Source organism: Nanorana parkeri, unplaced genomic scaffold (genome assembly GCF_000935625.1).
Source record: "Nanorana parkeri isolate BGI_ZX_2015 unplaced genomic scaffold, ASM93562v1 scaffold237, whole genome shotgun sequence".
Lineage (NCBI taxonomy): Eukaryota > Metazoa > Chordata > Amphibia > Anura > Dicroglossidae > Nanorana > Nanorana parkeri.
Window position 1 is genome coordinate 512,383 of NW_017306505.1, and position 16,057 is coordinate 528,439.

General features: G+C 48.0%; 2 protein-coding genes and 1 long non-coding RNA gene across 3 annotated transcripts in view; all 3 read right to left on the bottom strand.

Moving 5' to 3' along the window:
- The window catches only part of ASXL1 (additional sex combs like 1, transcriptional regulator), a 10,667-nt gene extending 10,305 nt beyond the window's left edge, over positions 1-362 (bottom strand). Inside the window, exon 1 of the mRNA XM_018556374.1 lies at positions 99-362. Coding sequence (XP_018411876.1) covers positions 99-155 — 57 coding nt within the window. The 5' untranslated portion in view covers positions 156-362. The remainder of the gene's footprint in view (positions 1-98) is intronic.
- Positions 363-774: 412 nt separating this feature from the next.
- LOC108786999 overlaps positions 775-16,057 on the bottom strand; it is a 17,462-nt gene continuing 2,179 nt past the window's right edge. The window contains exons 2-3 of the long non-coding RNA XR_001941238.1: positions 3,161-3,265; positions 775-785 (exon numbers count right to left, since the gene is read on the bottom strand). This is a non-coding gene — a long non-coding RNA (uncharacterized LOC108786999). The remainder of the gene's footprint in view (positions 786-3,160; positions 3,266-16,057) is intronic.
- The window catches only part of KIF3B (kinesin family member 3B), a 14,861-nt gene continuing 4,670 nt past the window's right edge, over positions 5,867-16,057 (bottom strand). Inside the window, exons 2-9 of the mRNA XM_018556422.1 lie at positions 12,849-14,305; positions 11,489-11,590; positions 9,989-10,111; positions 9,612-9,730; positions 8,091-8,204; positions 7,630-7,735; positions 6,553-6,731; positions 5,867-6,209 (exon numbers count right to left, since the gene is read on the bottom strand). Coding sequence (XP_018411924.1) covers positions 6,122-6,209; positions 6,553-6,731; positions 7,630-7,735; positions 8,091-8,204; positions 9,612-9,730; positions 9,989-10,111; positions 11,489-11,590; positions 12,849-14,258 — 2,241 coding nt within the window. The 5' untranslated portion in view covers positions 14,259-14,305 and the 3' untranslated portion in view covers positions 5,867-6,121. The remainder of the gene's footprint in view (positions 6,210-6,552; positions 6,732-7,629; positions 7,736-8,090; positions 8,205-9,611; positions 9,731-9,988; positions 10,112-11,488; positions 11,591-12,848; positions 14,306-16,057) is intronic.

A 16,057-nucleotide genomic window follows, 5' to 3' on the forward strand; every position in this document is an offset into this window, starting at 1 on the left:
CCTCCCCCCTTCCCGCCATTGTGCTGCACACACATAACACCCCACCACAGACCTCCCCCAGTACTTGGTACAGTCCCTCCCTCCCTCGCATTTGGTACCATCTTGGCGGCCTCGGCCCACGTGCGCTCCCTCCGCCTCTTCTGTTTATCCCTCATGATTGGGGTGTGCAGACGGTTCTCCCGAAGGGAGGGGGGAGGACGATCAATCTGGTGGGGCAGACGGAAACGAGGAAAGAGGGTAACGTTGGGAGTTGTAGTCCTCTCCGGGGTCCCCGGGTAGCTTCTACGCACCGGAACCACACTCCCCACAATACACTTCCGCCCCACCTCGGAAACCACGTGACGGAGAACGGCGGTCGCGGATTGGAGGCGAGACTCGGAGATCAGTTCTCGCGGGAAGGGCGACGCCCACCAGCTTGACGTCAGTGGCGGAATGCGCATCGGAGGGCGGGGGAGGTGGGCTGCGATCGTGCGAAGGCGCCGGCCACGCCCTCTTTCTCCTTATAAGGCATGGCTGGAGGAGAAGCGCCAGGTCAGTGAGTGCTGTGGGTTGGAGAGGCTCTGCAGCAGTGGAGGGACTACAAGTCCCAGCATGCCTTGCAGCCAAATTATAACCTTATATGTATTACATCTGAGCAGTGAGATGATCACCAATTGCACAGTGTGTGGGTGTATTGTGGATTGCTCAGGCTGGTGCTCATACTTCTTAGCTTTCAGATCAAATCTGACATTGTGCAGCCGGCTTTTCCTTCATTCTTGAGCATCGTCCCGCCCTTTTTGGGGAGACTGAACCCTAAAAACAGAACTCTGGCCAAACTAACAAGATACAAAATGAATACGATGTTAATATTCACCTTCATTGCAGAGATTTCCTCTGCAGTACCTTTATCTGCCAGTAGATTTCCTCAGTCTGATGGCAAGCATAATTTAACTCACTTCCTATGAGCCCAGGTCATCCTAACCACCCCCCCCCCAGCCTGACTGTGATTGAACCATAAAAGAAAAAGCAGCACAGTGATGAGCTCATCCCTAAGTCACTCTGCTCTCTCCTGCTCCTAGTGTCCGAATCAGAACTGATTGGCTCCGTGCCCTGCTTCTTCCTCGTGCACTCCAGCCCTGCCGTACAGATGAAATGTGTAAAGGAATGCATGCATTGAAGCCTGACTCCAGGATTGCCACAGCACAGGTTCACTTAGGTGCCAACTAGCTGGCCTATTTAAAGGATATATCCCTTTTCTGTAAGGTGTCAGTCTGGTCATGTGACACACAGGGAACCCTGGTCACATGACACAGGGAACCCATTCATCTTCTAGTCATCTGCAGCAGTGGGGACATCACTCACATAGTGTAAGTTCTTTGCGCCACCCTCTTATGTAAACTGAAGACACACCCCCCGGATGGTGCGTCCATGACGCCCTGAGTGCATTTGTTAAATGTTCGTGTATTCATAATCTTATTTTTTTGGGTTGGTCACATGACACCCGAGTCCTCTTCTCCAACAATAGGCGGTACAGAATGGTGTGGCTGTTGATGCCTTTGTGCTGTTAGTTCAAGTTCACTTGATGACACTGCCCCTTGGAGGGGGTGTGTCCATGACAACCCGAGCTCCCAAGAAGTGGGTTGAATGGCACTGGGTGTCATTCTCTGAGGAGGAGGGATGGACGGAGCGTAGATATAGACTTTTTCCTTTAAATAAAATGACCACAAAAATAACTTTACTTTTGGTGGTCACATGACCACACAGCCTGATTCCCATCCTTCCTCCTCATAGCAGAGAAAGGGGGGCATGTTTGTTGTATATTACATCACGTGTCCCCAGTGGAATGGCTACCACTCCTGTCACTGGCGGAGACATGGACTGTGAGGAGGGCGTGCACCATGTTTGATGAGGGCAACTGTGGCGTCAGCAATGAAACTTTTTTAATTTCCTTTAGAGAATTCATTGGGGCCAATCCTGATACTGCTGCCAATGCCCATCAATCAGAGGAGATGCGGGGCTGTAGTGGGTGTGGCCCTCCAGCCCATCAATCAGAGGAGAGGCAGGGCTGTAGTAGGTGTGGCCCTCCAGCCCCATCCACAATGGTAATGCCCATCTATCAGAGGAGAGGTGGGGGATGTACTAGGTGTGGCCCCCCAGCCCCATCCATAGGGGTGATGCCCATTAATCAAAGGAGAGGCGGGGCTGTAGTAGGTGTGGCCCTCCAGCTGCATCCCCAGTGGTAATGCCCATTAATCAGGGGGGGCAGTAGTAGGTGTGGCCCTCCAGCCAGCAGTGGTAATGCTTACCTATCAGATTAGAGGCAGGATGGTAGTGGGTGTGGCCCTCCAGCCAGCAGTGGTGATGCTTACCAATCAGATTAGAGGCAGGATGGTAGTGGGTGTGGCCCCCCCTGTCCCTTCCTTGGTGATAATGCCTGTCAGAGGAGAAGCGGGGCTGTAGTAGGTGTGGCCCTCCAGCCAGCAGTGGTAATGCTTACCAATCAGATTAGAGGCAGGATGGTAGTGGGTGTGGCCCCCCGTCCCATCCTCAGTGATAATGCCTGCCAGAGGAGAAGCGGGGCTGTAGTAGGTGTGGCTTTCCTCCTCCATTCATAGCTGACAGGACACTGCAGAAAGTGGGCGTGGCTGCAAAACTGACTACGGCGATCCAGGCACACCATGTGTCGGCGCGGCATCCTCTAGTGATCCCAGGGGCACCGCACCAATACTCATCTGCTTCTGGAGGTCATTTTGCTCAGCAGGTATTTAGCAGCAACTTACAAAGTAAAAACATTTCAGGCTACATGTACCAAGACGTATAAAGACAACCAAACGTATGCGCAGTGGTTCCTATTCCATTGGAGGTCCCCTTAAAGTCAGACTCGTAGGTCCCCGTGTCGGGAAATAAAGATGGCGTGCAGTAAAGAGATTTTATTTCGATTTACATTCACCAATAGACAAAAGTACAAATAAATAGATCTCCCTCCTGCTTCTTACTCCTGGATGGGAAGTGGCCACCACGCTGCGGCGTAGCATTGTAGAAAATTTGCAGCGTATATGGCTTCTTCGTGTAAGGCCGAGGAGGGAGGCGCGCCACACCTCCCTGTAACGTCGCTCCTCCAGGCTTCAACTTATGCGCAAGAGTAAAACCATGCGGGGAGTGGGGACACACACACACACACGAAGAGCGGATTGGGGAACAAGCAAGTGCCGTGTGACAATGGAGACATTCAACGACAGTGTGCATTCACAGTAAAGAGCAGCAAAATGGCCGACTACATGAAGGACTCTGTGACCACCGTCGTGGGCTGCACGGTGCCCTGAAGTGCCCCCAGATGTGAGACAATGGTTGGCCGATCCTTTGTTATGATGGGTCCAGCTAATGACTACGTTTGTGGCCCTTTAAGTCTTTTAGTTATAAGTTCTGGAGAGACTGGGGAAGAGTTATTTCTGCAAGTGACACAGTTTAGCAGATTTTCTCACTTCCTGTTGGGGTGACACCCGTACAAGAAATGGGGGAGGGCTTTGTCACCAGAACAGGAGAGCACATCTAGCAATAAAGCATGGTTAGATCTTCTTATCCAGGGGTCGGCAACCTGGGCACTCCAGTTGCGGGGAGGCTCTCTGGGAGTCATGTGTGTGGCTATCAGAGCCTTGCCATGCCTCATGGGACTTGTAGTTTTGGCATGTGCTGCTTTTGGAGAGAATTTCATCACTTCCTGTGCTGACAGGAAGTGAGAAAAATCTCCTCATTCAGGACACTGGGCGCCAATGAAAACCTTTCCCCAGCCAATCCGAAACCATATGGCTGGAGCAGCAAGCTCTACACACACACTTCCTCGCCTTCTGAGCTCAGGGGGAGGATCAATTGCCCGACATGGAAATTTCCAGCCAATCACCATTGTTCCCTCCTGGGAGGCTGGCAAGAGGTGTCTGCTCAGGACATGAACACTCCCAATCAGCCAAAACCAGAGGGCGGACTCGGTTATATCTGCTCCAGGACTGGTCTACTGATCACTATCTTACATGAGAAGGATCTCTGTGTGTATGGCAAAAGAAATATAAAAAGCCATGGGAGCGTTGAGAGAAAATGTCCGCGCCCTTTGTGGGATCCAAGCAGCCTTTTTGTCTGTCCGTTATATGCAGATAAAAGAACATTCACACTGCGCATTTATATCAAAACAATTTCCATAAGGGGTCATTTCCCTCATGGCTGGGTGCTGCTGGCCCTTTAAGGAAAGCTGGAGGAGTATCCCGGGTTTCTGATTGGCGGTCACGGTGGCCACCTGATCAGGAGCCCAACCTACCAGTATCCGATTATGAACAGTGACCGGAAGTTATCAGGGGCAGTCTAATTATATGAAGTGTCTGAGGCCTGAGCATTGCATGCTGGGAGGAGGTCACGTGCTCCCACAAACCCGGAAGTACAGCAAGTGAACTGCAGGAAAGGGGTATAAGTGGGTTGGGAAGGAAAGGGGCGGGAACAATGAATGGACAAATTGGCTAAATACCCCTCCCATGGTGCATCTGAAATATAGAAACCTGACACCCTTGGACGCACAGAAAGTGGGTTATATAACACTGGGCGCCAGGGATGCGCCGATAGCGGTTTTTCAGGATCGAGTACTGATATTTTGCTGTGGGTATTCGCAGATACCGAGTACCAATGCTTCCACTGGCATGGAGCCGGCTTCCCAGGAAGTCAGGCAGCGGGTAATGACACGCCGCCCAGCTTCCTGATTTCCCGGGAAGTCGGCTCCATGTTTGGCCAGCTTGATGCTGATTGGTTGGGAAGCAGGCTTGCCAGCCAATCAGCATGGAGCCAGCTTCCCGGGCAATCAGAAAGCTGGGCGGCGAGTAATGACCCACCTCCTGGCTTCCTAATTGGCAAGCGGAGCCAGCTCCATGCAGATTGGCTGGAAAGCAGTCTTCCCAGCCAATCAACAATCGAGCCAGCTGTTCGGCCGCCTCGATGCTGATTGACCGGGAAGCCGACTTCCCGGGCAATCGGCATGAAGCCGGCTTCCCGGGCAATCAAGAAGCCGGGAGGCGATTCATTACTTGCCGCCCAACTTCCTGATTGCCCAGGAAGCCGGCTCCGTGTTCCCCTACGACACTGCCGGTCATAGGAAATCTTCCTCTGACTGGAAGTTCAGCTATCGGGGAAGGTATCTTGCCCAAATACTCCGATACTAGTATGGGTGCATTCCTACAGGGCGCAATTCAACCCTGATGAGTAGCGGCAATGGAACCCCGCAGGGGGGACAGCGTGCAGAGAGGGGGCGGGTATTGCACCCAGAGTTGCCTTTATTTCATTTTACCTAAATTTGGGCATTAAAAGGAAATCTCCCCAGCGGCAAATATATACTCAACAGGAGTTCTAACCCAAAACGTTTATTTTATATCTGCCAATGGCGGACAAACTTAAACTCTGATCGGTAACTTGCGCAGTAAAAAACAATAATTGTACATTATAAAAGAAGACTAAATATACATCTAAGTCATAAAAAATGATATAAATACAGAGAAACGCAGGTTAGGGTACAGAGATCAGTGCAGAGAGCGGAGTTTGTATGTAAACACATTAGGGGGTGTACATACCACACTCCATGTTGTATCTAGCGGTAAAACTCTTCTTCCGTTTGTCGATAAAGTTTTCAAGCGTACAGGCCGTTCTGCACAAGAGGGAGGCGGCCATGTTATGTGCATGGCTGACGTACAGCCGATCAGCAGACTAAGACGCAGCGACATCAGAGTTAGGTTATAGGATACAACATGGCCGACTCCCTCGTGTGCACTTTAAGCCGACGGCCTGCACGCTATCCACACAGTTTTAGGCCAGAGAAAGCCCGGCGGAGGGTTGTCGTGTCTTGAGAACTCGCTAGGTACCAGACGTAATTACCGTCACTTACGTTTGTTATCCGGACCCGCCAAAGTTCTACTCTTGGCCTGAGAGGGCGCAAGTGATTCCAGCATCGAAAAATCCATTCCTACAGTTTGGTTAGTGTAGGCCACCGTCGCCTCCTCCATGGAGGACATGGAGTCGGGTCTTCTTCATGTTACGGGTGTAAAGTTCATCCATCTAGTTAGTCCGTCCTAATACTTCATGTCACGAGTCCACGGAACCGGTTCTGGTCTCAGACCTACTTTGGAACTAGGCCCCTTGATTGGGGGAAGTGCGAAGACCCAGAGGGGCTGGGGGAAGTGCCAGTCCGCCGTCCAGTCTTAGGCCTGGAAAGACCAGAAAGAGATTATTATAATCAACCAGTCCTCCCAAGCAGTCCATAGAACCAGTCCACCCAAGCAGTCCATAGAACCAGTCCCACCCAAGCAGTCCATAGAGCCAGTCCACCCAACCAGTCCATAGAACCAGTCCACCCAACCAGTCCATAGAACCAGTCCACCCAACCAGTCCACACAAAAGTGATGTTTACTTGAAGGTCTTGTGGCGTCCTATAGATCTTGGACGACGCCATCATTCTTATCCCACCTACCCAACATACTTTACCCCGCAGTATCCTCCATTCACACCCCTTGTGAAACTTCTTCCATCAGACCTGCATCGGATAATTACCTGGCTTTACACTTTTTACTGGCCATGCTTTCAAATGTCGAGGCGTCAACTTGGATGTCATCTTCATCCTGAAGAGCAGCTTCCAGTGCGGCCTGGACTTTGGGGGCCACTGCCGGTCCTTCATAATCCCGAGTCGTACGACTTGGCATATCCAGCTCCAGAAGGACAATGTTTTCGGCCTGAAAAGGTGAAGACATTTTGCATGTTTTTGTGTGGATTGTGCCTAAGCAGTTCCCTGAAAATAGACCTTCCTCCTGAAAAATAGCAGCTCACTTCCCAGTATGTGAAGGTAGACATGTGCACTGCCAAAAAATTCGTTTCGTTTCGTTTGAAATTCGGATTTGTGTTATTTCGTTTTTCGGGATTCGGGTGTGAAAGTCAATTCGGAATTCGGACGAAATTCGGTAGCGTTCGCACGAACGTTCGTTTCGTTTTCTGTTCTTATTCGTTTCTGATTCGTTTCGTTCGTTTGCAGCAAAGTGACATTTGAGGGGGAAAAAATATTTTTCTCCTTCTCTAATGTCACTTTGCTCCAACGAACGAAACGAATAAGAAACGAATAAGAACAGAAAACGAAACGAACGTTCGTGCGAACGCTACCGAATTTCGGAAATGGAAATTCGGATTCGTTTGCATTCGTTATGTCTGTAATTCGGATACATCCGAATGTCCGAAAATTCGTCCGAATTTCGATTCGGAACGAAACAAATCGCACATGTCTATGTGAAGGTGCCCAGGACCTCCCGTGCCTACAGCCTCAGAGATATATATACCTACAGTGTGACATGGTGACTGCAAATCTGAGATTTAGAGTGTGGATTGGTGTTGTGCTACTCACTGTTCTCCTTACTGGACGGTGATATGAGAAAGCCAACCCTGCCTCTACCAAGATGGCCTCCACATAGAGGGAAGGCATGGTAAGTCAATAATGAGCATTAGGAGGTCCACAGCCAATGCAGGTGACTAGTCCTTCGATCTCTGACCGGCCTTCTTTTTTTTCATAAGGTACTCTTTATTGATTTTTCACATTCGACAGAAATTGGCGGACAAGTGTCTTTTTTAGGCTTCCCGACTTACCCTGTATCGAGGATCGGGCTTGACCATCATCGTCATTCTTGCGTGACGACTCAACGGTCTCTTGTAGCCAATGGCGGACACGGATCGTCTCATCATCTGCTGGTTACTAGACAGTGAAAGGACAAGATGTGCCATAAATGTAATGCTCAGATCAGTACAATGTCTGTGCAAACCTTTTGAAACCATCCCAAATAACAAAACGAGACCAGAGGAACATTCCGGTTGCTTTTCTGAGGATGGATTCATTTTTAATTTGTTTTAGTCCAACTTTTTAACTAGGTGACCTCTCCTGACTGCAATCTAAACCAAACCAAAAGGGTCAGACAAATGTGAATGCTCAAGACCGTGCCAATAACCCTGCACAGAAAACGAGACCAGCGGCATGGTGCCGTCATCTATCATAAAACCACAGCAGAAGGCACAATACCAATCACCAATATGCACGGGTATCCAATACTTACTCCAGCCTGGTGATTGGATGGAGCTTCCACTGATCCTCCTCCTCTTCATGATAGCAGCGGTTCATCATCTTATTTTTCTCTTCCATAGGAATAAAGTTCTCAATGATGAGGTGCCTGCAACACAAGAAATCGTTATGCCAGGAGCAGGAAACTGCAGTTCATTGTTTCCAAGGGGAAAAGAATCCTCTGATAGAGTACAATATTGGGGGTACAGTGTCAGCTAGAACTACAGGAGGAAAAAAAAAAGATTTGGGGGTGCTTATTTCAGATCATTGCAAAATGGGATCTCCAGCAGGAGGAAGGATGTCCTGATTCCTCTATATAGATCTTTAGTTATCACTAGAGGGATCTCCAGCAGGAGGAAGGAGGTCCTGATCCCTCTATATAGATCTTTTTTATCACTAGAGGGATCCCCAGCAGGAGGTCCTAATTCCTCTATATAGATCTTTATTATATCTAGAGGGATCCCCTCAGGAGGAAGGAGGTCCTGATTCCTCTATATAGATCTTTAGTTATCACTAGAGGGATCTCCAGCAGGAGGAAGGAGGTCCTGATCCCTCTATATAGATCTTTATTATCACTAGAGGGATCGCCAGCAGGAGGAAGGAGGTCCTGATCCCTCTATATAGATCTTTATTATCACTAGAGGGATCGCCAGCAGGAGGAAGGAGGTCCTGATCCCTCTATATAGATCTTTATTATCACTAGAGGGATCGCCAGCAGGAGGAAGGAGGTCCTGATCCCTCTATATAGATCTTTATTATCACTAGAGGGATCCCCAGCAGGAGGAAGGAGGTCCTGATTACTCTATATAGATCCCTATTATCACTAGAGGGGTCCCCAGCAAGAGGAAGGAGGTCCTGATTCCTCTATATAGAGCCTTACTTATCACTAGAGGGATCCCCAGCAGGATGAAGGAGGTCCTGATTCCTCTATATAGATCTTTATTATCACTAGAGGGATCCCCAGCAGGAGGAAAGAGGTCCTGGTTCCTCTATATAGATCTTTCTTATCACTAGAGGGATCCCCAGCAGGGGGAAGGAGGTCCTGATTCCTCTATATAGATATTTATTATCACTAGAGAGATCTCCAGCAGGAGGAAAGAGGTCCTGGTTCCTCTATATAGATCTTTCTTATCACTTTACCTATTCACTATAACCTTTAAATCAATGAAGTATGTGAATAAGGAGGGCAGAATTTTCAATATGAAACGGAGATCATGACCTTAAACTAGCAGGAGGAATGTTCAAATTTAACCTTAGAAAGTATTATTGTACAGAAGAAGTAGTTAATGTTTGGAAACGATTCCAAGGAAAGGTAGAGAGTCAGTCAACAGTAAGAGAATTTAAACATGCTGGGGACAACCATAGGTCTATACTCTGACATAAAGATAAAAAAAACAAGGGGTAGACTTAGTAGACTAGATGGAGCGCTTGTTCTTTTTCCTCCGTCACTCTTCTGTGTCTCTCTAGGATCCAGCATTGATCTATGAGCGTAGCATGTTCTACCCTAAGTGCTTACTTTAACTTCAGCTCTCGGGTGAGCTCGTTCTGCGTCTGCTCCAGTTCTTGGCGCTCTTTTATGTGTTCCTCCTGCAGGTCGTGGATCTCCGCTTTCACTGCCTGCAGCTTGGAAAACAGCTGGGAAAGGAAGATGATACAGATAGTAAAGACGGGTTGCCGATGGCTGCAAGTGAAGTCCATGACCACAACCCAAATGTCTTTCCAGTTAATGGCTTGACTGGAAAGACAATCAGTTTATGGCCAAGGGGAAGGTTGTGGAGAGTCTGGTGTCACAGTGAGGACCTAGCATGAGATACATTTTCTTGTTTTCCTCCTTTCCAAAGTGATGGTTATTATTAAGGAACAAGGCATATTATAATTGCTTCCAGAATTTACCTTTTTCAATTTCTTGGTCTTGATATCGACCTCCTGCTGCAATGAACTGTAAGTCTCCTTCAGCTCCAAAGTCTCTTCATCCCGGCTCTCCATCTGTTGCTGCATTTCTCGCTCTCGTCGTTTCTATGAGACCGACATAAACATTAGACCGCCAGCTGCAATCTCATTTTTATAAAGAACGAACTTTAAAGTTCGGCTTACACAAAAGAAGAAGAACCATATCTGCACGTGTGTTTTAAAGTAGATGGTTATACAAAAAGTATGTGTCAGCACATTAAGAAAAGCTAAAGAGGGGGAATTAATGACCTTTGCCCTTTAACTGTTCTAGTGCGGCACCATGACAATCATTACAAGGTTCCTTGCAAAGAAAAGGATCGGTGTTGACATGGATCCTCTAAAGGGGTTGGTTCTGCCTTAATACACTAAGCTCCATTGGCAGAGACCATGTGACCCACGTCGTGGCCTTTTGTCACATGACTAGCAGAAGAAGGATATAGAAACGGTGGTATTGCAGAACAAAAGGAAAGTTTTGCACTTTATTTGCTTTTCTTGCTTTCTCATGGGTTACAGATTATCAGTTTACATTAAGGCCTGTGAAGTGGGTGTTCTAGAGAAAGAACATCGGCTTCAGAGGCTGCCTGGCATCCTGACCAATCACGAAGCCGGGTTCGGCGAGTCATGAGGTGCTGTCCGGTTTCCCGATTGTTCAGGAAGCTAAGCTTGTTAACAACACATGATGCTGGCTTCCTAGCAAATCAGGAAGCAGGTCATGACCTCCCGGCTCCTGATTGGCTAGGAAGCCGGCTTCACTTGTTCCTAGGCAGCCTGGCTTCCTGACCAATCAGGTCATTACGTGCCACTCAAGTTTCCTGATTGGTTAGGAAGCCAGGCTGCTTAGCATCACATGAAGCCGGCTTCCTAGCCAATCAGGAAGACAGGAGGCAGGTCATAACTCACCCTTCCATTCAAGAAGCCGGCTCCATGCTCCCTCTGCACTGTCGGTTAGAAGAAGATCTCCTTCTGACCGAGTACTCGCCCAACTACTCGGTATTGGTGCATCCCTAGTTTACACCCATGTTCCTTTGGAACCCTTATTTTTAAGGCTGCTGGTGCATGAGGAGTATAAAGATATGAAGCTGGCCATGCACTGATGGAATTTTGTCCGAGCCCTGATGACTCAGCTGAAATTCAAGCAGTGTGTGGCCCCGTTGGCATTCGGTTGTTCAACAAAAGTCATTTTTCTGATCAACGTCTGTTAAAGGAGTCGGCCTCTAAATCCTAGACGGAACAGTGACTGTGGCCGATCAGGGTGGAAGGGGGATCCCCCATACACCCTGATGGCCGAATCACAGAAATGAATCGTGTATGGCCAGCCTACGAGCTGAAGCGGCTAAAGATGGTTTCCCACTCATTTCTTTTTTTATATTTTGTATATATTGGCAATATACTGAAGATGTAACAAAGGAAAAATGTGAACTTCAAAAGACACCTGTCACTTGCCTGTTCAGCAATTTCTTTCCTCTTCTGCTCAAGGATCTTCTGTTGTTCATTGGTGTGATCAACAATGTTTTTACCCCCAACAAGAAGCTTGCTCTCCATAGCCTGAAAAAATTGAATATTATTAATATGAATACTGTGCAAGGGTACACAATAGTCCATTACGGTCAGACCGAATGGATCCGAGGCATTACGGTCAGACCGAATGGATCCGAGACCTTGCGGTCAGACCAAATGGATCCGAGACCTTGCGGTCAGACCAAATGGATCCGAGGTATTACGGACAGACCGAACGGATCCGAGGCATTACGGACAGATCGAATGGATCTGAGACCTTATGGTCAGACCAAATGGATCTGAGACCTTATGGTCAGACCAAATGGATCAGAGACATTACAGTCAGATCGAATGGATCCGAGGGATTACGGTCAGGCCAAATAGTCCTGGATGTTTATTGTTGAAAAACACCTGACCAGAACTGAGCTGTAAAGAGGACTTGTGACTTTATAAAGGGTACCCAGTCCCTGATTCATGAAATGCTTTCACAAGCTGCCTTCATCTATACAGTTGGCTTAAGTGGAAGCTCGAGGTGCTCCGATAGCGTCCACTTTTGGGCATTCCTGATTACTGTCATATCTAACCTTCTTTAAGCCTCCTAGAAGATCTACATCCTCCCAGCTACAAACTTGGGGGTCACTGGTCAACCTCTCCACTGCTCTCCTGACTGACATCTCATCTTTTTACCTCTTTGACTGAACTAGATTGTAGGAGGGATCTCCCATAAAAGACACCGTAGCCCAGTCTCTAAGCTAAGACACATTTTTATATGGGAAGAGGCAGCTCTGTAACTAGTCATTTTCAGAAAGTAAAGAAAGTCTACTCAATCTTCTCTTCTAACAGTTGCTGTTTCAACAGTCCAATCAGCATTCTGTTCTCTATTCAAGAAGTCATCAAGATGGGATTTTAAATTCTCCTGCCTTACCCAACAAAGGACTGAGAGTTCTGGAACCTTTAGGTGAACAGATTCCCCATAGGCTTGTCATCTATATCCTATGTATAATGAAAACTGATCGGACTAGACAGCAAATGGTGGATTGAGGCGATGGCCCTATGCATTAGATAATGTCCTGACGGTTAATTAATGGCGATCTAATGCCAAGCCTTCTCCATTGGCCAGGTTTGATCTCCCCAGTTAATTGCGCTCAAGATAGGTTGGCTCCAGAGGCATCTTTCCAACCTCGTCCCTCCTTATCCATAATCCTGCACACTAAGTTGGTCTAAGTCTATACGTTTATAGAAAGATCTTTTGCCTGAACACACTTTTAGGAGCCCCGTCATGCCCGATGACCGTGGTTAGGTTTACCTTGACTTTAGCCGACAGCATTTCCATCGCTTCTTTTTCTCTTCGTAAGTCGTCCATTTTTTTCTCTTTCTCCTTCAAAAGCTTCTGTTTCTCCTCGGCCACCAAACTGTTATTTTCAACAATGGCCTTCTTCTCAGTCTCGAGCTTCTCCTGCTGTTCCCGCCAGTAATCTTTGTCGTCACCATCTTCTTCTCCATCATAAGATTCCCCTTCTTCCTCCTCCTCCTCCTCCTCATCTCCTGCTCCATCCACTCCAGGCCTTCTCCTGCCCCTCCTATGTCTTTTCACCACCACCCTCTTCTCAAGCTGTGCTTTCAGCCTTGCGATCTCCTCCTGGAACTCCCGTAGTAAGGCGTCCTTGGGATCTTCATTCACTCTAGGCTTGTTCTTGATGTTTTTGGCACGATTGGCGTAGCGTAGCGTTGTCAGGGACTCCTCCACGTTATAGGAGGCCGGTCCAATATTGGCCACCATAACCGTCTTGGCATTGCCACCCAATGAGTCCTGCAGTAACCTAGTAAGTTTGGAATCTCGGTAGGGAATGTGGGTGCTTCTGCCGTCCACGAGGGCCGATATAACATTTCCTAGGGCCGAGAGAGACAAATTAATTTTTGTCGCCTCTTTTAGCCGTTCGCCTTGGGCGCCAGTCTTTGTTTGGCGTTCGCTTCCAGCCAAGTCTACCAGATTGAGTTTTCCTACACGGATGTGGTTCTCGCCATCCAAACCGATCTCGCTGCACTCGATGGTGATCATGAAGATGGCGTGAGAACGGGAGCTGTGTTCATTCATGTTGGTGGCGCCCACGGAGCGGTTCTGGTTGCCAACATTCATGACGTGTTCTATTTCCTTCACGCTCTTTGTGACAAAAGAGGACAGGTCCTTGACATAGATACCAGTGTCTGGTCTTTCTTTAAGTTCTAGACGTTTCGACTGATCTTTGGAAAGAAGGTCTCGGATCTCCTCCTGGTAGATCTCCAAATAAGAAGCCCTCACCAAATACTGTTGATTCTGGGAACGGGATATGTGGGTGAAGATGTGCTCGAAAGAATTCGGTATCACGCCCCTCTTTTCAGGATCACCTCGCAGTCCCTCCATGGTGAAAGTCTTCCCAGTTCCCGTCTGTCCATAGGCAAAGATGGTTCCGTTAAAGCCTAACAAGACGGAATCCACCAACGGTCTGAAGGTCTCATCGTAGAGCTCCACCTGCTTCGAGTTATAGTCGTATACGGCGTCGAAAGTGAACGTCTTCGGCAACTCGTTGCTGGCCCCTTTCTGAATCTTCACCGACACTTGCCCGAGCTTCACGTCCACGTCAACCACTTTGTGGAAACCGGCTGCGGTTTCCTTGCTGTTCATAGGCCGGCACCGCACCACCACCCTCACGGTCTCCGAGCTCTTGGACTTCGACATTTTTGGTGCACCGTCTGGGACTCTTCTCTAGTTTCCTATTCACAACCCTACATGAAAAACAAAACAAAAAGGAGAAAAAGGTTTCAGCTATACGTTTAAGTTGGGAATCTCAAGAGCTTCCCGATTTTTAGCAGCTCACGAGCTTACATTTTAGCCATTTCCCAGCATGCTTCAGAATTTAGAGTCGCCTCCACCGATTTTTAATCACTGGATGCTTATTACCGCTCAACAGTCAACCACTAGCTACCAAAATTACATGATTGGATGATTGTATCGGTACGGTGGGGTCTCCATGTGTTGGGCTCAGGAAAGCCTGTGGCTTGTTTATGGAAAGGGATGTTTGTGGGATCTGCTGTGGCATTCCCGCAGCACATCTGTCATCAGAGCCGAGCTGCATGCGTCAAGGTCAGTGTGCCAGCAAAGTGGGTCAGAGCAGATGATTCAGGAGAGGGGGGGGGCATGGATAGATGAGTCCTCGCTATAGAACGCCATTCATACAAGAAGCATTGAAGTTGATCACGTCCAATACACAATGTTATGCATTGCACATGAAGGTCGTCACATGTAAACTTGCAGTGGGGGCGGAACAATGTCACATTCAGGAGCCATTTAACCCAAAAGAAGCCATTTTTAAAGCAAACCTGGGCCATTCAATCTGATCACAATACAAATAAATGCAGAACCGGGTTACCTTCATGCGCAAATGATCAGCAGATCCAGTCACATAGGCAGCTGAAGTTGTATGTAAAATCTGACTTTTCAGGGAAGAGTCAAGCTCTGCCCCGCCCATTCCCTGTACTACAAAGGAGGTCTCAATGACAAATAAAGAAAGGGGAGGCATAGATGCCAAATGGAACTTACACAGAAAAAGAAAACAGCCTCCTTCGTGGTCAACGAGACCACCAATCACATTACAAAGGGCAGCTTGAGAGGCAAAAGAGGGCGGGGCAATGCTTGACTTTCACAGCAAAAATCACAATGAATATTGCATGCGAGTATTATCTGTTTGCCAGGAGTTCAGATTTAAAGAAATATAGATGTTGATTTCCATTTATTTCCAGGCCAACAGATAATACACAGACGCATCGATTGAATGACATGACACACGATCTGCATTGCTAGTTATCCAATCCTGAGATTTACACGGCTCTGCCCCAAAGCACAGCCATGTCTGGCAAGAGACTTCCTCTGCTGCGTTTAGGTAACACTTACAGCTCTTGTCCACCCCCTCCCCCAGCCTTTGACTGGACAGTAAATGGAGAAGTAGCAGACTGATAAGCTCATCTCTCCATCACTCCGCACTCTTCTCCTGTCAGCACGCCCCTTGTTAGCACTGCAGCACAGGCTGACACCAGATGGAATTTACTAATTTACATGGCTTGAATTTGAAATGAATGATTACCGAGCTGTGTCTTGTATACCAGCCCGGAGTTCAGCGTTAGATTTGTTCTTGTCGTGTCCCTGTGTTACAGCCCCCACGCGGCTCGTTGCCGTTCACCTAGATACATAGAGATCCTGTTGGATTGCTGTACTCTGATCCCCGACCCCTGACCCTGCCAAGGCAAACACAGCTGTCTGAACTTTTCATTTCACACTCGGGAGAGACTCACATTCACACGTCTGATTACTGTGACAGCCATCTCCAGTCATAGTTGATGTGTGTTGATCGTCTATTTACATCAAGTACATGTGTGGAGTCGTAATGTATTCACATTGTGACAATCTTGTGGTTTCCTGTGTTCTTTAAAGCAGCTCAAGCCAAAGAGCTGGGGGGGGGGGGTTGGGGTTAAAAACCTCGG